This window comes from Drosophila obscura, unplaced genomic scaffold, assembly GCF_018151105.1.
Source record: "Drosophila obscura isolate BZ-5 IFL unplaced genomic scaffold, ASM1815110v1 contig_150, whole genome shotgun sequence".
NCBI classification, from domain to species: Eukaryota; Metazoa; Arthropoda; class Insecta; order Diptera; family Drosophilidae; genus Drosophila; species Drosophila obscura.
In genome coordinates this window covers 2,478,484-2,499,404 of record NW_024542736.1, presented here as the reverse complement: position 1 = coordinate 2,499,404, position 20,921 = coordinate 2,478,484, and the positions used below count along the sequence as shown (strand labels likewise).

Sequence of the window (20,921 nt, the reverse complement as noted above, 5' to 3'; positions counted from 1 at the left end):
CAACAAGCTATGGTATCATTTCCATTTGCATTGCTCTGCCTTTTGCTGCTTTTCGTCATGGCTCACGAAATTGGCGTGAGAAAGTGTGAAACCAGTTTTGGTTTACGCTTTTGAGTCAGTCGGCCAACGGTCGGTCAACCCCTATCAGAAATGTGGGCTAACTTATCATCGTGAAGGTTGGCTGCCCCCCCAAATGCAGCCAGTGCACATTCAGTTCTTGCATAAGGTCCGGTACGCGAGTGTGCACATATTTATGAGTGGGTGCAACCACGACTGTCTCTTTAATTCGTCAAAGAAGTTGTCTGAATCGAAATTGGAAAGGAAATGGGAAGCTGCCCCCACCATCTATTGGCCAGCTTACATTCACCCAACAGCAGACGGGCAGCCAATGCCAATTAGCTTTATATGGTAGTCGGATTAGCTGGACTCATTCGATATGCATCTATTTCATTTCTGTTGTTTTTTGTTATGACAACTCATTTCCGTTGGCAGCTGAACATCACAGCCAATTGTCAGGCTGAATCCCCATGCGAGTTGATGCTTTCAGATTTTCAGATTTATTGGCTCACTTACCTTCACTTTTCAGTCAGTGGGCCACCGACCAAAACCGAACTTACGAGTATTTTGTATCACATTTGGCACATTTAGAGCTGACAAATATCCTACGCCCAATCACTAGCAAAAAAAACAACACCTAGACCTTGGCCCTCGTCGAGACAAATGCGAAATACATTCCCCGAAATATTCAATTTACATTTGATAGTTCCAGTTGCAGACAATAGCACAAAGGCGCAGACAAAAGGGCTGATCGGACAAAAGTGCATTTAAAAGCAAGTTTGTAACCTCGTCTCGTATCGGCATCAGCCATATACATATGTATACCCAATGTTTAATATACATATTGAACATCTATAGCGATGTGTATCAATTTGGGTCATTCAACTTCATAGGGGAAAAACTTACAGCGAATTAACCTCTTTAAATGGGATGCAGCAATGCAAACCAATTTATTTTTGGGCTTTATTTGGAATAAGGAATCGAAGTTTACAAAGTGGGAAACAAAAGAAAATAAAATTGAAATTTCTCAGAAATATTTGGATTGTTCCATCATAATTTTGGCAAGTTTTGTTTACCCTTTTTGGGAATATTTTTCTGGTGTTTGAATATTCGCAATAAATTCACAACACATACTCGTATATCAAAAATTATTATCAAAATTGTCACAACTAACAGAGAAACGCCTTTCATGCCATTCTAAACCTGCAATCAATATCAACGTGATGCTGATATTTGGCTCCGTGTCGGGTCACATTTATCCATTTAGTCGCTCGATCTATTTTGGCCTCCACTGACAGATATCTTTCAGTTTGTGTGTGAGCATTGTAAAAATTGCCTCTCGCTCGACCTTTGTTAGGCGTCTCCGACAGACAGACAGCCACACAAAAGCTCCCACTGCCACTTGCCACCCAACCAGGCGTAGATCCAACATCTTCTTTCGCCTCCGTTGCCACGCATAACAAATAACAAAAATAACAAAAAAAAAACGAATGTTGTTTGTGTTTTATGGCCCAAAACTGTTGCAACTCTTTGGTGCTGCTGCCTGTTGCTGCTGTTTCATTATTTGTTTCCGATTATAAACTTGTTATGACCGCAGAGCCGTATAAAAAGAGTCTGTGCCACTTGACCCATCATCACAGCCACTGAGACACACGGACCGAGAGGAGCATCCAGCGTAGACAGCTAACCAGAGCGAGAGACCAAGCCAAGCAGCAGCATGAAGATATTTGTGGTGCGTTTGCCCGTGGATTACCCTACCCAAGTGGACACTAAAGGATTACCTAATCTCTCTCTCTCTGTTTCAGACGGTTCTGATGGGCGCCCTGGCGCTGGCCCGGGCTGACATCAGCCTCACCCAGGCGGGGTACAACTACCGCATCCAACAGCAGCAACAGCAGCAGCAGTCGCAGCAGCAGCAGTTCCAGCCTCCAGTTGTGGCGCATTTGCTCAACCAGCAGCTCCAGCAGCAGCAGCAGCAGTCGTCACATCCGGTGCTGCCGCCTCTGCCACTGCCGTATCTGCCACCTGCCGGCCAGTACCAGTCGCAGGCTGCCGCTCGCCCCACCTCTGCCTCGTTCCCAATGCCAGCTGGATTCCCCATCAATTTCCAGACAGCTCCCGCGCAGCAGCATCGCCGTCCGCGGCCACGTGTGAGGATACCCAAGCGGCCGATCGTCACCAAGAACTTCTTCATCCACTCGGCACCCGAGGAGTCCGACGATGAGGTCCAGGACGAGCTCAACCAGCTGGCCCAGCAGCCGCGCAACCACTACAACGTGCTGTTCGTCAAGACCCCCGCCCAGACGAACCGTGCCGCCGCCCTCAATCTGGCCAAGAGCCTGAAGCAGGAGAAGACGGTCGTCTATGTGCTGGCCAAGAAGACGACGGCCACCGACCTGCAGGACGCCATCGCCGACGCGCCGCAGCACGTCAACAAGCCGGAGGTGTTCTTCATCAAGTACCGCACGCCCGAGGAGGCGCTCAATGCTCAGCGCCAGATTCAGTCGCAGTACGACACCCTCGGCGGCACCTCCACCATCACCGACGAGGGTGTGGCGCCCATTACCTCCGTGGTTGGCTCTCTGGATCCCCAAGAGGAGGACGAAGAGGAGCAGCAGCAACAGCAACAGCAGCTGCAGCAGGGCGAAGGCAACTTCATCGATAATGGCGCTGGCAATAACGGCGGTGGTGCCATCGGCAATCATTATCTGCCCGCGAACCAGTTCTAAGTATTCTTCTCATTGCTCGCCACATCCACCAGATCCTAGTTAGTTAGCTGTCATCCCCCTCCCCCATAGAACATGCACCCAATGTTGTCTAAGTTTTAAGTGTTTGATTTATGTGTAGTAGCATGTGCCAGTGATTCCTCAATTCCTTGCCCATAGCTACCGAATTTTGTATTAAAAGTTGAGAAATTTATGGCACAGTTTTTCGATTGCACAGATTCGTATTTAATATCGCATTCAATTGGATAAGTTTGGTGTTTATTTATGCTACAAGTCAAAGAAGCGAGCCTCGAAGCTGTACTCCGGTGTGCATCGGCTGCAGCCCTCCATTGTGGTGCGTATAAAGTCAAAGTAGAAGGAGATTCTGGTGCCCACAAAAGGATCGCCATTGGCACAGGTCGCACCGAAGCTGCTGAGCCCCGCCAGCTTGTTTTTGTGCACCAGCAGGCCGCCCGATTCCCTGAGGCAATAATCACTGTCCTTGGGCAGGTTCAAGCACAAGTGGCCGGGTGCAATGGGATTGCGGACCCGCTGGTTGAAGTAACTCAAACAGATCTTGTACGGTATGACCCGGTGATAGACGGTGCGCATCTTGTTCGCATCCACGCCCTTGCGCCACGACCAGCCCGTGTGCAGCACGAGGGTATCCCTGGGCAGCGGAGCGCCCAGCACCGGAATGGCCTTGATCTTCCAGCTGAACTTAATGCTCGTGTGCGTGTAGATCAGTGCTATGTCATTCGCCTTCTTGGGCTTGTCAAAGTGCGGATGGGCGATCACGTATTCGATTTTGTAGCTGTGTTTATTCGATGTGCCCAGTATCTGGGTGCCGACGACCATGCGAGAGCCTTTTACTTTAAAGCCCCGCATGCAGTTGGCCGTCGTTACGACCCAGTCCTTCGCCAGTATGGCGCCACTGCACTTGTGCCTCCGCTTTGCATTCTGTATGGACACTTGCCACGGTGACAGATTCCTGGGCGCCACCACGTCCCCAATGCCATCTTCCTCTTCTGCTGAATTGTTCAGGCTGCTTACGTAACGTTTCCATCCGTGTCCTTGTCGAGCCGATATTCCCTGTGCCGCCAGACAGACTAGCAGCGGCCACAGCCACAGCCAACGCCTTGTACTCGTAGCTCCGATCATATTGAGGGTCTGAATGCAACTGAAATGCCACGGAAATTAACCAACCAAATCCAAACCCATTGGCGGAACTAATCCGCAACGAAAGGGGCCAGAAGTGCAAGTTTTGGCTCCATTTTCACTTTATTAAATGCAGTAAAATATGTTTCAAGGCTTTGCCATTTTCAGCTGCAATGTCTGCTGCTCTTGAGCACATTAATTTCCTCCGGATTTCCCTCGGCAATCTCCGCTTCGGATAGACTCAGGTGAGTGCGTATAAAGTCGTGATAGTAGGCGATGGAGGCATGAGCATCTAATGATGAGAACAGGCACAGTGGCTGGCATCAGACACAATCAAGGAAAATAGTTTCAGTTTGACACTCACCTGGATAGCCACGGGCGCAGGGCATGCCCCAATTGACCAGCGCCACCAGCCGCCCATTGTGGACCAGGGGTCCGCCAGAGTCGCCATGACAGGCGCCCCGTCCCTTGTCGTTGTAGGTGCAGACATGGCCAATGTCCACGCGCGTGCTGTTGTCGTGAGCGGCGCGACACTGCTCGTAGGGCACATACTTGACCTCCAGCCGCTGCAGGCGCGTGGGCACGTCGCCGCCCAGCGAGAGAGTGCCCCAGCCGGTGAGCAGGAGCCGGGAGCCGGGCACCAGTGGCTCGTGATCCAGCTCCACCGGCTGCGTGGCATTGTCGAACAAAATCGACTCGTTCAGGTGCAGCAGCGCAATGTCGTTGCGGTACTTGCGCGACTCGTAGTTGCAGTGCTCGACGATCCTGTCCGGATAGTAGTACGTTGTGGCATTCTGCTGCAGATCCTGCGTGCCCGCCAGCACACGGAACGCCGTCGCCTGCTTGCCCCGCGTGCAGTGGGCAGCCGTGATGATCCAGCGCTCATCGATGATGGCACCGCCACAGGAGTGCTGCCCACTGGCGGCGCCCTGCAGCGATATCTGGTAGGGAGCCACGCCCTCGGGTGCCTCCTCGCCACCCACAATTCGAGTGTTTGTGTACTGCGGTGGATACAGCACCTGGCCAGAGACGCAGCAGCTGCAGGCGACGGTCAAAAGAATGCACAGAAACGGCAACATAATGACAGCCACTGAAGTTGGAGCTCTTTGCGGACTGATTCTTATATGTTAGCTATGGAAAACTCTTTGCAGGCCAGTCACGTACTGCGCTGAGTGATACGAGCAACAGCCCGCACTTAATGGAGGTTGAGCTCCTGCTGCGGCAACTCTGGAGCATAAATCAAGTGCCCATTCAATGCCATTTAATTAGTTCTAGCAAACACAATGAACCTCAGTCTTGTAATCTACTTCCCCCCATGCATTCGGCGTGTGATAACACGAGCTTCCTGATACTTTGATTCTATCAAACATTACTGGCCTGGTCATGGGCCTGCCGCTTGTTTGTTTGCTGACTTCGCGTTGAGTCATTTCCAAGAACTGAACTACTGGCCTACTCGTATCATTCCGGATCAGAGCAGCGGCTGACTGGACTTATCTCTGGAGAGCTTCGAGTGGGGGGGGGGATTTCTGTGCAGATGTTCAAAAGTTTGTCAGCGTGGAATTCTGTTTTTCAGAAATAAACAGAAAGTATTTTGGGTAGAGTATGTGAAACGCAATTGCGTTTTGTTTTTTGTTTTATTTGTTCATAAATTATTTAATGGCTACGATATTTGTGTGATAAAATTTACTGGCTACTTTGATCGATTCGCAACCGCCGATTATATGGCAATTGCTATTTTTTGTTCGTCGTGGCTTTTGAACCCCACCCCAGGCCAACCGGTGGGGTGACTTTAGCACGCGGTGCCCGCTGCTGTCATCATCTCATTTATCCAGTCCAGATAGTAGGCCACGGAGCCATACACATCCGGATAGCCGATGGCGCATGCCTCGCCCCAGTTGACGACGCCAACGAGGGTTTGGTTCTCGTCCACCAGCGGACCGCCGGAATCGCCGTGGCAGGAGCCCTCGCCGTCCTGCGTGAACGTGCACAGGTGTCCCTCGCTCAGCCAGTTGACGTTGCGCACTTTGGACTCGCACACCGAATGCTCCACATACTTCAGCTCAATCTTCTGCAGATCGGTGGCGTAGCGTCCCCAGGTGCGGGTGCTGCCCCAGCCGGTCAGCGTGAGCTTGTCCCCGGCCTTGGGCAGGCTGCCCCTGCTGGCCAGCCTGATGGGCTGCGTCAGCGCATTGTAGACAATCGGCTTCGCCGTGTGGATGAGTGCAATGTCGTTGTGATAGGCGGGCTTGTCGTGGCCGCAGTGAACCTTGGCCCCATCCACCAGATACTCGGCGCCGGGCTTGGTGTAGTCATTGCTGCCGGTGACGATCTTCAGGTACTGTGTGGGCCACTCCAGGCAGTGGGCAGCCGTCAGGATCCAGTGCTCCGCGATGATGCTGCCGCCGCACACATGCTCGCCAAAGGTGCTCATAATGGACACCTGGTAGGGCGCAAAACCGTCTGGGGCATCGCTGCCGCCCACCACCCGCGTCTCGGCCTTAACGGTGCCCAGGTGATGCGGCCGCTGATGGCGGCGCACAACTCCGGCGCCCACCTCTCGCGCTGCACACTGGCCGACGATCACCAGGACACTGATCAACAGAAGGAACTTCATCATCTTCGCTTCGAATCTCTAAACTCTTTTTCTATGTGCTCTGCTTGCTTCAACTTTCGACTGCGGTTTGAGCGTGTTCCGGCTCCTCTTTTGCTTTTATAGCGAGCGGCCAAGGCTCTGTGCGAAATTTCCTTATCAACGGAGACTTTCTTTGAATTACTATCTGCGATAAGCGGCCCAGTTCGGGGGAAGCTTCGATAATGACAATTACCATAGCCAATACGCGCAATATTACCTGATAAATAGGCTTTCGGGGGAAAAGCCATTGAGCATTGCTCAGGCAGGTGGCTGGCAGCCGCACAGCACACAACAAAATATTACTCATACGTAACGTAATGTGGGGGCGCACTTTGAACGGAGTGCCCGAACACACTTTCAGTGATCTGCAGACGTAGACGGCTGATAATGCCGTAATCGGTGTCGGCGTCGGCGGCGGCGGCGGCTACCAGTGGAACTTTACTCCACATTCGGCCCGGAATAATTAACAAGCGTTCGAGTGTATATTTCCAACAATCAGCGTGCAGATACAGTAGCTAGCATACCCTCGAAGTTAAGCACATTTCGCTGTGATTTAAAGTCCACAGATAGCGGAAGAGTAAACAAAATTAATTAATAAGAAATTAATTGAACTGAATAAATACTTTTTTTGCATTAGGGGAAGATCTCTTCCAATTGAAAGCAAAACTATGAAAATGGGAAATAGTTTGGGGTTAAATGTAAATTAATCAAATAAATTAATAGAATATATTTCATGTAATAACCGAAATTTTTGTTGCGCTTTTCCAGGTGGTTTACCTTTCCCTCGCGTATAATTTACCATTTAACAAACTTCCCGCAGGCTTTAGGGTATTTATGTCTGTGGACAAAATAAAACCCAACAGCATTTTTTTGGGTGCATAGTCAACGATTCGGACAATTCACTTATCTGCCATGGTTACAACAACTTCGATGATAATCCGTTCAGACGTCTGGTCTAGCGATTGTCACGATTAAGATCCGACTTGTTGCCAATTTTTTGTGTGTCTAAATCATGATTGGTTGCCGTGGTCTTCAGTTCGAAGTAGACTTTAGCCTAGTTAAAATGCTTATGAAGGCTGACCAATCAGTTTGAAAGAAAACAACAACGGGCATGAGATTCAGTTAAATGGAAAAAAGACCCCCAAGGAGAAGACTGACAACAAAGTGACAAACATTTTATTGCTTAGGAAAGGGTGCAGCCGTTGATGGTGGACTGTATCCAGCTGTAGTAGAAGCTAATGCGGGCAAAAACATCGGGAAATCCGTGGCCACAGGGCACGCCCCAGTTGCCGACGCCCACGAGGCGACCCAGGCTGTCGACCAGCGGTCCGCCGGCATCACCGTGACAGGCACCAGCGCCCAGCCGACCGACGGCACATAGATGTCCCACATCCAGATCCTCAGTGCCGCCGTAGGTGGCATTGCACTTCGCCGTGGGCACATAGGTCAGATCGAGCTGCTGCAACTCCCATTCGAAGTCGCCGCCAGCCGTGGCGCTGCCCCAGCCGTACATCGTGAGCTTCTCGCCCTCCACCAGATCCTCCAGCGGGGCAATGGTAATGTTCTGTGTCACGTCATCGTAGGCGAACAGGTTCTGCGTCTTGATCAGGGCAATGTCGTTGTGATACAGCGGCTGATCGAAGTTGCAGTGGGGTATGATCTCCTCCACTGCGTACTCCCAGCCGTCCAGGCCCCAGTCGTTGTACGTGGTGGTCACAACCTTCACGTTGCTCTTGCGCAGGCCAGCCAAACAGCTGGCCGCGGTGACCACATACTGATTGTGAATGATGACACCGCCACAGAAGTGATTGCTAGGCAGGATTGGGCAGGCAGAAAGAAGATTAAGGATTAATTTGGGATGCGATTTTATCAGACAAAAATCCACTGCAGCAAAATGTTAAAAAAAAGAATTAAGGGAAAATTTGGAACACGATTTCGAGGGCGTTAAATTTATATCAGATTTAAGTTAAGTTTGGCAGGATATTGAAGTTGCATTTAGTAGCAATTTGAGACGCTTGAATTATCATTTCAATAGGCATATCAGGAACAGGGGGTTGTTAAATTAAAATAATTAAGAATGCTCCTGGAAAAGATGTTCACAAACACCAGCAGATTGTGTCTCACAAATTGCTTCACTTTAAGTCCAAGCCCACGCAGTTTGTAGCTACTCCTTAATTTTGTAAAATTATAAATAAAATTTGCTAGCTACCCGTAGGAGTTCTGCAGCGACACCTGATACGGTGCCGCCGTCACGTCGGACACTTGGCCGCCCGCGATGCGCGAACTAAACCTGTCCGCGGAGTTGGCGCCAGATGCGGCGGTGAAGGCGCGACGTCGCAGATCCGCCTGGGTGCAGGACACCAGCAGCAGCAGGCAGACAGCCAGAGAGAGTGCTCGGATGCGGCAAGACATGTTGGACAACCAGCAGAAGTTGGACTGATTTGAGGCGAGTGTGGATACCAAGCAGCTAGCCGCGGATAGTGGCATATGCGATATGCAATATACGATATCCAGATATCCAATATACGATATTTGATATATGATGGCTGGCGTGATATTAATGAAGAGGCCATAAAGCCATTTTGCAATCTCAAACATGGGTGACCATAGAAAACCCAGAACTCTGGGCCTCATAAAAATCCCATAATTTTTATTAAATCAGCAATAACACTCAAGAGCAAAGAACTGATAGGTAATATGGCTGGGTGACCAATGTCCGGACGGACTAGCCGATGGTGCAGCCGTTCATGGTGGTGCGGATCCAATCGTGGTAGAAGGCGGTCCGTGCATAGACATCCTGGTTGGAAATTAGTTTCAGCAATTAAACAGCCGATAAAGAATCACAAAATATGTGAACTTACCGGATAGCCGAGAGCACAGGGCACGCCCCAGTTGCCGATGCCCACGAGACGACCCTGGCTGTCGATCAGCGGTCCGCCGGTGTCGCCATGGCAGGCACCTTTACCGGCCGGCAACTGCAGGCACACATGTCCCAGGTCCACGTCATCGGTGCCGCCCAGCTCCGTGCGGCACTTCTCCACCGACACATAGTCGCCGGAGGCCTCCTGCAGGTACCGCTCGTAGGTGCCGCTCGCAGTCGGACTGCCCCAGCCGGCAAAGGTCAGCGTTTCGCCCTCCTGCAGCTCGTCAATGTCGGCCAGGGCGATGCTGGTGGTGTTCTCGTTGTACTCGATGGCTGCGGACAGGTGCAGCAGGGCGATATCGTTGTGGTAGAGCGGCTTGTCGAAGTTGCAGTGCACATGGATGCTGTCCACAAAGTAGTAAATGGCGTACAGGCTCCACCAGTCGGTGGTGCCCGTGACCACAACCACATTGCGTGGCCTCAGGCCCGACACACAGCTGGCGGCCGTCACAATCCATTCCTGGTCAATGATCGCGCCACCGCACAGGTGATAGCCGTACACATTCTGCAGAGAGACAATCGAGGGCCAGCTGTCCTCAGCGGCTGTCGTGCCACCAGTCACACGTCCCTCAGGGCCACTCCTGGCCGTAGCTGCGTCACTGGTCCGATGTCTGTTGATGCCAGCCAGACCCGGAAGCTGTTCGCCGCGCAATCGCAGTGCTTCAGCTGCCTGAAGCATCAGGAGTATCAGACCGAGCAGCCCCGTAATTTTCCACAAAGTTCTCATTGCTGTGCCGTGGAATCGCAACTGAAACGGCTTGTTTTTGTCCACCTTATAATTACAGTTCTAGCAGATCTTATCGGCATGGACAGGTTGGATAATAGGGTACATATTTTATGGGGCCAGGGCGGTACAAGAGGCGATAAGTGGTGTCCCTCGGCATTCATGGTGCCTTGCGGCCTGTGGACATTGTGAGCTGGTCAGCTAGTTTGGCCCGTGCATTTATACACGACTGAGATTTGACAGCTCACCGACCGCGCCCAGTCATCGCGGAATTGAATCAGTTTATGGCCTTGGCTCCAATTAGACCGCGTCCGCGTCCGCCGATACCGATTGGGTTTTATCCTTCCAGCCGTAAAGATATCGCTGCAGGAGGGCCATATAGATTCGGCCAGTGGCCAGTGGTCAGTTGGAAAGACCCGAGCCGAGCGATAACAACGGTTTATATGGTGAATCCATATAAAAACGCCCAGTTGGGTCATACAATTTTCCATTGCTGGTCATTAATTGGTCTGGATCTGTCCCCGTCCATCGTCCGTACTCCGTCGTCTCTCTGTGTCTCTGTCGCGTCGCGTCCATCATGCCCTGGCCTGGTCGTTTGTCTTTAATTTGGCTGCTTCTGCTGGGAAGTTCCATTGACGTCACACTATCGAAACGATTGGATCGTAAACTGTCGGACAACCGCATTGTGGGCGGCCACGAGGCCGAGGAGGCAGCGGCCCCTTATCAGGTGTCCATACAAACAATCTGGCAGACGCACATCTGCGGCGGTGTCATCCTCGACAAGGAATGGATCCTCACCGCCGGCCACTGTGCCCTCGACTACAGCATCAGTGACATCAGGATCGTGGTGGGCACCAACAACCGCCTGCAGCCCGGACAAACACTCATTCCGGACGAGGCACTCGTCCACTGCCTGTACGACGTGCCGCACCTCTACAACAACGACATTGGCCTGATCCACGTGAACGAGTCGATCATCATGAACGAGCGCACCCAGAGCGTGAAGCTCAGCTCGGAGCAGCCACCGGCAGGTGCCACAGTAACCCTCACGGGCTGGGGTGCTCCCGAGAGTGGTTATCCGACCGTGGAACGTCTGCAGACCCTCAACCTGACGATCATCGGTCACGAGGAGTGCCGCCAGGCCTGGGACTACCACGAGGGCATCGACATTGGTCACCTGTGCACCTACACCAGCGCCGGAGAGGGCGCCTGCTCCGGCGACTCTGGCGGTCCGATCATGTGGGAGGGCAAGCTGGTGGGTCTGGTCAACTGGGGACGACCCTGCGGCGTTGGTCTGCCAGACATGTAAGTGGCGCAACTTTCTCCACTTTCGTTTACCAACCCTATAGAATTTCTGCCAATTATCATTTTCCAGGTATGCCAACACGGTTTACTATCAGGATTGGATCCGCAGGACGCCCACAGGCTGCAAGAATCGGGTCAACTAGCATAACGATAAAGAGCCAGATGGAAATGTGAAATATATAAATATATTTATCGATAATAATTGTGATCAATGGACAGCGGGAGGAGGGGACATGGGCAATGACCATTTATTAGCTGGTCATACTTCGCTTTTAGACGGGCAATCGAAGCCTTTATGGATCTGTTTGTACACAAATGCTGACATGACATAAGATATACTCGTTATGCGATCGATTGTACAGGGCAGGGCTGTGGAATTTCAAGCAAGAAATAAATGTTGCTGTAGGAGCGCCATGGAGATTCTTTGGAGACTGATTTAGAATCAATTTACTGGGGGGGAAATCAGAAGAGAATGCAGGCAATTAATTATAAATTCTGAATTCCAGTATTTACTAGATGCTCGATTAGGTTCAGATCGGGTACAATGGGGTACAATTACCAAATTAACCGTACCGTTGCAGTTCTAGAACAATCAACAAAATTTGTTTTTAATTGCCAATGCTGAAGAAACAATAAAAATGGTTGAAAACTTCAAGTTTGCGTCGCTAGATCTTCATTCTAAATCCATTCTATCACAACGAATCAAAAATTCTGCATAAGGTAGTACAATTCTCTTGTCAACCTACTATTTTTTGTGACTATCCGCGCTGCATGTTCCGAGTAAAAATTATAAAAATTCAAAGAGAACCAAATCGCGGTTTTTTGAATTTTTAAAAAAGATTTTTTGGTTATATGGCAAATTTTAAGTATGAGCTAGTGATCTGCTCATCTTGGCCTACAACTTAATTTTTGCCTCGTGCAAAGAACTTTTCAATAATTAAATTTAATACATTATTTAATTGAATAAATAAATAAATAAATTTTAATAAGTAAATAAAATTCAATCTAGTGCAGGAAACTCCAGAGGGAACTGATCTTAAAGCATACTCCACAATAATTCTCAATAATGCTGGTCAGCATTAATTCGTGGCACTGCCTCCCTGGCTGGCCCCTGGGGCTGGCCCTGCGACATTGTCCACATATTGGCCGGTTCCGGACCATGTCCATTGACGCTGGTGTCCCATCGATAGGCCCGCCACAAAATCATAATCAGAGTGCGTCTATATCACTTTATGGTATCTGCTTTATGGCAGAGATACAACAGCGACATCCACTGGAGGAACACCGATTCGATTCCGATTTACGATAAAACACTTACGATATATCCAATCCAAGATTTGCGCCGAGTATAAAAGCAAAATCACGACCCGTGGATACGCTTAATAAGCGCGTACAAATTCAACCATTCACTATGCTGGTTCGCCTGGCACTTGCTACGACGATCCTGCTGATCCTGCTATCCTGCTCGGCGGTCCGGCCAGCGCCATTCGCGTGGCACCGCTGAGCGCCCAGCAGCAGGAGAGGCTGTCCAAGGGGGCGCCGACCACCAGAGCGTTCGAAGGTCGCGTCATAGATGGCACCGACGCGGAGTTGGGCCTGGCCAAGTACCAGATCTCGCTGCAGGGAAGCTACTACCACGATCACATGTGCGGCGGTGCGATCCTCAACGATCGGTGGGTGGTGACGGCGGCCCACTGTGTTTACGGATATAATTTCAGCTACCTCCGGGTGGCCACCGGCACCGTGCGCTGGCAAGAGCCCGATGCGAGGTACTTCGTGGAGGAGTACTGGGTGCACTGCAACTACAACGTGCCCGCCTACTCCAACGACATTGCGCTGATCAAGCTGAACGACTCGATTGTGTTCAACGAGTTCACACAGCCCGTGGCCCTGCCCACACAGCCGCTGGCCAATGGCACAGAGCTGCTGCTCACCGGCTGGGGCTCCACCGTGCTGTGGGGCGACACACCCGATGTGCTGCAGCAGGCATCCCTCACCTACGTGGACTACCCCACCTGCCAGCAGATAACGAACAACGATCCGATGAGCGCCCACTGCCACGTGTGCACCCTGACGTCGGGCGGACAGGGCGCCTGCCACGGCGACTCGGGGGGTCCGCTGACGGCCAACGGCACTCTGTACGGGCTGGTCAACTGGGGCTATCCGTGCGCCGTTGGCTACCCCGATAGCCATGCCTCCGTCTACTTCTACTTGGACTGGATCCGATCCATGATGAACGGACCCTGCAAGAGCTGCCACTGCTATGCCAGCAACTACCCCAGTCTGTGATGTCTGTGATGAACCAAATAAAGCCAGTGTCGGGAATAAACTTCGCATCTTTATTGTACACAAAGTTCTCTAGGCGGTGCACTTGCTGTTGCCGCTGATCCTGCGGCGTATCCAGTCCAGGTAGTAGTACACATTGGCCTGCACATCGGGCAGGCCCACGCCGCAGGGACGACCCCAGTTGACCACTCCCACCAGCTGGCCATCTCTCACCAGAGGTCCGCCCGAGTCGCCGTGACAGGCGCCTTCGCCCTCGCGGGAATAGGTGCAGATGTGGCCCACGCCCATGCTGGTGGTCTGGTTGAAGATCTGCAGGCACTCGTCGAGCGGCACAAAGCCCAGCGTCAGCTTCTGCAGGTTCTCCGCGGAGCTGCCGTAGGCCTCCTCCGCCCCCCAGCCGGTGAGGACGATCTCATCGCCCTCGCGGACAGGCCGCGTGGGCAGCTCGATGGGTTGGGTGAACTCGTCGAAGGTGATGTTCTGGGTGAGCTTCACCAGGGCAATGTCGTTGTGCATGTAGGGCTGGTCGTACAGGCAGTGCATGTGAATATCCGAGGTGTAGTAGACCGCTCCGGGCTCGGCCCAGCGATTGGTGCCCGTTATCACATTCACCAGCGCCGGCGCGAAGGTCTCCACGCAGTGTCCGGCGGTGAGGATCCACTGCTCGTTGAGAATGGCCCCGCCGCAGTTGTGGGCGCCCACAACGGGCTGCAGCGACACCTGGTAGGGTGCAAATCCAATCTCAGCGTCCTGTCCGCCCTTGATGCGGCTCGAGGTCCCAGACTGGGCAGGTCCCACTCCCACCACCCGCTTGGCCCGGCTCTGGCCCGACTGGAGGAGGAGGAATATCAGGCAAGGGTAAAGCAACTGCATCTCGAACGTTTCGAGGGCGCCGCAAACTGAACTGAAGACCCAAAGGTACTCTCATCACTATAAATGCTTTATTTTTATTAAGGGGCTTGTCTTATCGCAGAGGCTTGAATTTTGTTTATCGTTTTTTGTTTTGTTTTATGGTCTCGATAGCCACGATATGGACACGTCCTCGTCTAGCGCTCTGTGGTGGCGTAGCCTCCGCATTTCGTGTTCCCGCCCATGACCTTGCGTATCCAATCCGTGTAGAAGTACGTGTTGGCGTGGACATCCTGCAAAGACAAGACACCCAGAGATTCCATTTGGTTAAAGTTTGCGCTTTGCGGCAGATATTAACGAGCTCTTACCGGTACGCCGGTGCCGCAGGGCCAGCCCCAGTTGACGAGTCCCACCAGATAGCCATCGCTGACCAGCGGTCCGCCCGAGTCGCCATGGCATGCGCCCTCGCCCGCGCGCGAGAATGTGCAGATGTGACCCACATCGCAGTCCTCGTCGTTGTTCAGGGCCGCTTTGCACTCGCGATGCGGCACATACTGCAGCTGGAGAATCTGCAGATCGATGGGTGCGCTGCCCCACAATATGGTGGAGCCCCAGCCAGTGAGTGTCACGTCGGCGCCCGGCAGCATGGGCACCACAGGCAGCGGGATCGGCTGTGTGCGCTCGTTCCACGCAATGGAGTCGTTCAGCTGCAGCAAGGCGATGTCATTGTGCATCAGCGGGTTGTCGTAGTTGCAGTGGATGTGCACGGCCTGGACAAAGTTACGATTCGTCCTGTTATTGTACTGGTTGGTGCCGGAGACAACCACCAGCAGCTGGGGATCTGCGCCCAGGACACAATGGGCGGCGGTCAGGACCCACTTGTCGGCAATGATTGCACCGCCGCAGGAGTGGGCACCGGAGAAGGTCTGCAGGGAGATCTGGTAGGGAGCAAATCCTTCGGGGGCTGCCTCGCCACCAACAATGCGCTGATCCTTGTAGATGCTGCTGCTGCTGGTGGAGTTGCTCTTGATGCGTATGCCTGAAATGCAAGAGAAGGCGCTGATGGCCACTAGGAAACGCAGAGCCAATGCTGTCATCTTGGGTCAGTGCCTGGGCAGCTAATGACAGTTGAAAGCTCGGCTGGAACTACTTTTCCTTTGCCACTTATCAAAGTCAGATATATGTTTATGGCTGCGATTGGGCGAATCGGAACCGTACCTTTGGTCAGGCCACTTTGCTTTACGATATCAACCAGAAACGCCGAAGGGTACCTATAACCAAAAACCTATCGGCTATCCAAGCCCAGTCTTTGTTTGGATATCAGCCATGACATTGCCACGATTTGTCGTCGCACTCTGCCTAATCGCTGGACTTCTGAGTGGCATTTCTGTGGCGACGCCAGAGCAGTTCATAGTGGGTGGACAGAATGCCGCCGAGGGCGATGCCCCGTACCAGATCTCGCTGCAGACGCTGCCGGGCAGTCATCTGTGTGGCGGAGCCATTGTCGCGGAGCGCTGGATACTCACCGCTGGACACTGCGTGAAGGGTTATCCGGCGGACAGGCTCCAAGTGGCCACTGGCAGCATTCGCTATGCGCTGCCCGGCGCCGTATACCATCCGGAGTCCATTTACCTGCACTGCAACTACGACACTCCCAAGTACCACAACGACATTGCCCTGCTGCGGCTGAACGAGAGCATTGTCTACGATGCACTGACCCAGCCCGTGGCTCTGCCCACTGCAGCCTTTCCCCAGGGCACAGCGCAGCTCCTCTTCACTGGCTGGGGCTCACAGTCGGCGGCTGGCAGCCATCCCGCTCAGCTGCAGCGTGTCCAGCAGCAGCACATCACCAGCCCGGTGTGCGCGAGTCTGCTCGCCGCCTACGAGGATGTGCAGCTGGGCGCCTGTCATGTGTGCGCATATCGGCAGACGAACATTGGAGCCTGTCACGGCGACTCGGGCGGACCCCTGGTGTACGAGGGCATCCTGGTGGGCATCCTAAACTTCTTTGTGCCGTGCGCCCAGGGGGTGCCCGATCTATTCATGAGTATCATGTACTACAGGGACTGGATGCGGCAGACCATCAGCGGCAATGGAAAATGTGCCGTGGTCCATGAGCAGCAAATTGGCTAAATAAATATAAGAAAAAAAAATTCGTTGTGAATGCGTTCGTTTTGCTGGCAGACAGACAGGCAGGCAGACAGGCATTCAGAATATCAGACTGAGTCATCCCCCTCCCCCAACTGATTTATGTCAGCGATCGAGATGGGGAAATGTCGCCCATGCTGCACGTGTGGGGCTGAGGCTGCTCTAATTAGAATCAGGTAGAGGGCCCAGACAACCAGCCATCTCTTAGTCATGCTCTTGCAGGTGGAGGAGAATAACGCTCATGCTGATAGAAATCGCTCACGGATCTCGAGAGTAACGAGTGGCGGCGCATGGAAATTCTGAAAATATTTCTTTTCCGCGCTCGCCATTCAGCTACCAAAAACAACAACAACGGTGGAGGAGCGAGGAAAACACTCATTCAGTTGTGTATCAGTTGTATCTTGGCATTTTCGAAAAGATTCTTTCAGTTGCTGCATTGACTTGGACGTGTGCGGTGCGGGCCTCGAGTTCTGTTCTCCTTAGAATACGCGGCGTATACGCAGTGTCCATATAGTACTACTCATATGTAGGCGCGTGTGTCGTACATTTTACATATACATTTGTATATTTTATATATATATTCATAGAGAGATAGAGAGCAAAAGAAATTTCGCAATTTCTAACAAGTCATTGGGAAATTGGTGGAAAAACAAGTGAAAATGATAAAGTATGTGAAAGAATGTCTCCAATAAAGGCAGTTGCGTGATGAAATATCTATAGCCGATATACACACATATATAACCAACAAAATGTGATGAATAATACTCTACAAATACATACATACGTACATACTCGTGTGTGATATATGCATGCATAAATATAATATATTCCGTGGACAAGCAAAGCCAAAATATTTCATGTCTGGCTGCTTATGCGAGTATTTTTGTGTGAAATATGGCGTACATTTTGTGAGATATTTTGCGTGATGCTGGCCACAGTGCGATGAAGGGTCGCCTTTCCACTGGACCCGCGTGTGGAGTGCCTTTAATTGTTTTGGCTGTGAGACCCATCAAATGCATTTGTCTGCCCATAGCCAGATGTGATGTTTACCTTGCTGCTGGTCTTATTTTAGCATCGGTCGCACGCTCTGGCGCACCTGAGAAATTCGGAAAGCTAGCATCATTTTCTTTAGATTTTTTATTCTATTTGAAACACAGGCAACGTATTCAATAGAACAAGTTTAATTTTATGCCAAAGCATTCCTCGCTTTGCCGCAGGGTCCTCCAAGTCCGCCAAATGGGTGGGACGCGGATGGAACTGGTGTGGGTGTATCTATCCCTCAAACGAAACTGCTATTTCGTTAGAGTAATTTCACGCCTTTAAACTTTTTATCTGAGAAATTAACTATCAAATATTGACACAAATGCTTGATCCAGTTTGCGATGTAAATCGCTAATTACCTCAATAAAACATTTGGGCAAATCTTTAATTTTGTGTTGAATAAATTTGTTAAAATTTGTATTTGAGTGTGAGGAACACGAACATATCGCATACTTCAGTTTGTAGCAGAGACTCAGATCAGATAAAATCAGATGGAACTTTTTCATCTAGAAACACTGGGGTACAGGCATAATGAAACCACTTATACTTATACTATACCCCTTAAGTTAGAAGACCAATAAATGTACATATATGTGTACACATGTACAAGTGTTTACATATTCCCCGCTCCACTGGACTCCACAAAAATGTCCTACAAATGTTTCTGTTTTGTACCTTTAGTGAGGTTCAAGCCACAAAAGAGAATTCGCTAGAGGCAATCGGCTTATGGCGTCCACAAGACACTGATTAGTCAGAAACTAAAATTTCTATCACATTTGCAGCTCAATATTTATTAATAAAAGAAGTGTAATTTTTGGGCATTGCGTACAATATTGCCGCAAGGTCCACCAATTGGATTGTTTCCACATGGTCCAGAGGTAACAGCGGGCGGCGCTGAAGTAGTTGTATCGTAGCTCTGTTCTGTCGTTGTCTCCCATACAGTTCCCGTAGCGCCGACGGAGCATCCAGCCATGGCACACAGAAGTAAAAGGACTATGAAGAACTTCATTGTTCTATCTTTCGATTAAAACTGATATTTTCGCAGAGCAATTGGGAGATTTTATACATTAAATTTCTTCTTGGAAGCCAAATATTGATACAATTGTAACCGTTTGCGTGGATTGACAAATATTTATCGCTGTATTCTGCTATCTAATTATTGTACTAGGCAAAACTCTCAAAATTTCTTTTGTTTAACATTTCTATGTTGAAATTCTCTGAGATCCCGCTGAGTTTTTGTTAATAGAATTCCATTTATTTTCGGGCGTACAATATTTAAGTAGCAGATACATAAGAAAACGGCAAGAGAAAGGGGGAAATCGTACACACGTGAAATGCCTTGGCGGCAATGGGGCGTATGCGGAACATGAAAAAGTAACAGCCGAAACAGCTGTTGGAAGAAATTCATAAATTATGGCATGAATAATTATGCACAATAGAAATTAAATTTGTTTAAAAATACACACACGTGTGACCACTGGCCATTAATTAATTTTGGACATCCAATCATTCGAATTTGTGTAGAAAAAAATTGGTTAAGATAAGTAGTGGATCCTAGAAGGATCAGAAACGGCTACACTTTTATTTTGTTTATTTTGATATATTTTAGTATTTAGATGGTTTGTTAAGCCATCTTAAGATATTGATGGCAATCAGTCTTTGCGCCGGAATCCAGCATTCCAATCACGTAATCAAAATTTAATTTACGATATTTTTATCGCGCTCTCAGTGTTCTGCCTTATATTTTATCTAGCAACAAAAGTCTTTCGGCCCAAGCGAAATAAAATCAAAGAATTTATGACAGCTGATTGGCCCGGAGAGTCTTAGTCATATCCTAAGGCGAAACTAGCCACAAGAACATGATGGTCATACCCTTTCAAGGGGTAATATAATTTTTACCGAAAGATTGCCTGCCGAAGGAGGAATCCATTTATTCATCCATTGTTTATAATAAACAAAAAATACGATTTAGGAAAGACATAAAAAGTCCTCTTGATGGTAGTCGAGCTGTAAGGGTATATGCGTTTCGGCGTGTCAAATTTTGTTGATTTTTTTCTCTTTAATTTAATTTGATTTATGATTTTGATTTTAATATACATATATGTACATATACATATGTACATATGTCTGCCAAATTATGTTGCATGGTGATGAGTCAACTGGCGGGGGAACACGGAATGCGCATTGCACTTGGGGCGACCGCGACCGCCAACAACAGTGGCAACAAATGAAGCATGGCCAGGAGGCACTTTCAGTTTTGGCCAACAACAGACAAAGAGACAACGTCTAATCGGATGAGTAGTTCTATGAATAGAACACCAACAAAATCAGCTGCGCGCTGAAAATCACATTCGTGGGACAGAGCGATGGGTCAGGGGGACCGCGAGGGGGGCGGGGCCAGAGCAGCAACGCGTCGCCAAAAACCTGCCAAACAGAGTCAAGACTGCAGTCGACGTCCGCGTTCGCGTCGACGTCAAAGTCAACGTCACAAGCAATACCAAAAACACAACACAAAGCATAAAGCGAAACAAATATTGAAGAAATTATGTATTGAAGATGTTATACAGTCGGGGATGGTGACATAGGTACAGGCAAGGCAATGTTGGTTTCTGCCCTCTTGCTAATTAATAGTAAATATATAGTTAAAATATGGTAAAAATATATTTGGAGACCTATTCCCCTAGGGATACTTATTTTTTTTAAGTATCAAAGGATCCTTCATCATGTACCTAGTTTTCCCATAAAAAATTACTTTTTTAATAAAACAATTGTATTTTAATTTCCTAAATAAATACTAAAATTTATACATATATTTTATAATTTTAAATCAATCAAATTATCGTAGTAGTTGTTATGTATTCCACATAATCACCCATGTCTCATTCCAAAATAAATCCTGCTGTGCCTGTACCACCTGCGCCCTATACTCATATCCCCTGCTGTATGATTCTTCTGAGCAAATAATAATAAAGAAAAAAAAGCTGCGCGCGTTTGGCTGCATTAAAACTTTGAGCAAGGAGGCGCAAGCAACTCAGTCGAGTTGAAAATTTGTCGCGACCAGCAGTACACATTACAACGTCGGTGACGACGCCA

At 49.9% G+C, this 20,921-nt stretch overlaps 10 protein-coding genes across 10 annotated transcripts; 4 read left to right on the top strand and 6 right to left on the bottom strand.

The window, feature by feature from the left end:
• Positions 1 to 1,164: 1,164 nt before the first annotated feature.
• Positions 1,165 to 2,856, top strand: LOC111079261 (SWI/SNF chromatin-remodeling complex subunit SNF5). The gene is made up of 2 exons (XM_022374409.2): positions 1,165 to 1,789; positions 1,863 to 2,856. The coding sequence occupies exons 1-2, from the start codon at positions 1,775 to 1,777 to the stop codon at positions 2,784 to 2,786; spliced, it is 939 nt and encodes a 312-aa protein (XP_022230101.2). The 5' UTR covers positions 1,165 to 1,774; the 3' UTR covers positions 2,787 to 2,856.
• Positions 2,857 to 3,050: 194 nt separating this feature from the next.
• LOC111077047 (chymotrypsin-2-like) lies at positions 3,051 to 3,923 on the bottom strand. The gene has a single exon (XM_022371210.2). The coding sequence runs from the start codon at positions 3,921 to 3,923 to the stop codon at positions 3,051 to 3,053; it is 873 nt and encodes a 290-aa protein (XP_022226902.2).
• A 113-nt stretch (positions 3,924 to 4,036) lies between these two features.
• Positions 4,037 to 4,999, bottom strand: LOC111078182 (chymotrypsin-2). The gene is made up of 2 exons (XM_022372779.2): positions 4,285 to 4,999; positions 4,037 to 4,212 (listed from the first exon to the last, which is right to left on the bottom strand). The coding sequence occupies exons 1-2, from the start codon at positions 4,997 to 4,999 to the stop codon at positions 4,085 to 4,087; spliced, it is 843 nt and encodes a 280-aa protein (XP_022228471.2). The 3' UTR covers positions 4,037 to 4,084.
• A 511-nt stretch (positions 5,000 to 5,510) lies between these two features.
• Positions 5,511 to 6,620, bottom strand: LOC111078263 (chymotrypsin-1). Its single transcript, XM_022372890.2, has one exon. The coding sequence runs from the start codon at positions 6,535 to 6,537 to the stop codon at positions 5,710 to 5,712; it is 828 nt and encodes a 275-aa protein (XP_022228582.2). The 5' UTR covers positions 6,538 to 6,620; the 3' UTR covers positions 5,511 to 5,709.
• Positions 6,621 to 7,713: 1,093 nt separating this feature from the next.
• LOC111078005 (chymotrypsin-2) lies at positions 7,714 to 9,001 on the bottom strand. Its single transcript, XM_022372567.2, has 2 exons — positions 8,762 to 9,001; positions 7,714 to 8,363 (listed from the first exon to the last, which is right to left on the bottom strand). Exons 1-2 carry the CDS (start codon positions 8,962 to 8,964, stop codon positions 7,736 to 7,738), a joined length of 831 nt encoding a protein of 276 aa, XP_022228259.2. The 5' UTR covers positions 8,965 to 9,001; the 3' UTR covers positions 7,714 to 7,735.
• A 131-nt stretch (positions 9,002 to 9,132) lies between these two features.
• Positions 9,133 to 10,235, bottom strand: LOC111078095 (chymotrypsin-2). The gene is made up of 2 exons (XM_022372664.2): positions 9,414 to 10,235; positions 9,133 to 9,349 (listed from the first exon to the last, which is right to left on the bottom strand). The coding sequence occupies exons 1-2, from the start codon at positions 10,200 to 10,202 to the stop codon at positions 9,278 to 9,280; spliced, it is 861 nt and encodes a 286-aa protein (XP_022228356.2). The 5' UTR covers positions 10,203 to 10,235; the 3' UTR covers positions 9,133 to 9,277.
• Positions 10,236 to 10,647: 412 nt separating this feature from the next.
• On the top strand, positions 10,648 to 11,707 carry LOC111078343 (chymotrypsin-1). The gene is made up of 2 exons (XM_022373007.2): positions 10,648 to 11,504; positions 11,575 to 11,707. The coding sequence occupies exons 1-2, from the start codon at positions 10,777 to 10,779 to the stop codon at positions 11,645 to 11,647; spliced, it is 801 nt and encodes a 266-aa protein (XP_022228699.1). The 5' UTR covers positions 10,648 to 10,776; the 3' UTR covers positions 11,648 to 11,707.
• A 956-nt stretch (positions 11,708 to 12,663) lies between these two features.
• Positions 12,664 to 13,846, top strand: LOC111077131 (chymotrypsin-2). Its single transcript, XM_041591743.1, has 2 exons — positions 12,664 to 12,718; positions 12,892 to 13,846. Exons 1-2 carry the CDS (start codon positions 12,664 to 12,666, stop codon positions 13,791 to 13,793), a joined length of 957 nt encoding a protein of 318 aa, XP_041447677.1. The 3' UTR covers positions 13,794 to 13,846.
• Positions 13,823 to 15,779, bottom strand: LOC111077212 (transmembrane protease serine 9). Its single transcript, XM_022371436.2, has 3 exons — positions 15,008 to 15,779; positions 14,838 to 14,932; positions 13,823 to 14,694 (listed from the first exon to the last, which is right to left on the bottom strand). The coding sequence occupies exons 1-3, from the start codon at positions 15,734 to 15,736 to the stop codon at positions 13,863 to 13,865; spliced, it is 1,656 nt and encodes a 551-aa protein (XP_022227128.2). The 5' UTR covers positions 15,737 to 15,779; the 3' UTR covers positions 13,823 to 13,862.
• Positions 15,780 to 15,928: 149 nt separating this feature from the next.
• On the top strand, positions 15,929 to 16,790 carry LOC111082279 (chymotrypsin-2). Its single transcript, XM_022378468.2, has one exon. The coding sequence runs from the start codon at positions 15,966 to 15,968 to the stop codon at positions 16,770 to 16,772; it is 807 nt and encodes a 268-aa protein (XP_022234160.2). The 5' UTR covers positions 15,929 to 15,965; the 3' UTR covers positions 16,773 to 16,790.
• The last annotated feature ends 4,131 nt before the right edge of the window (positions 16,791 to 20,921 follow it).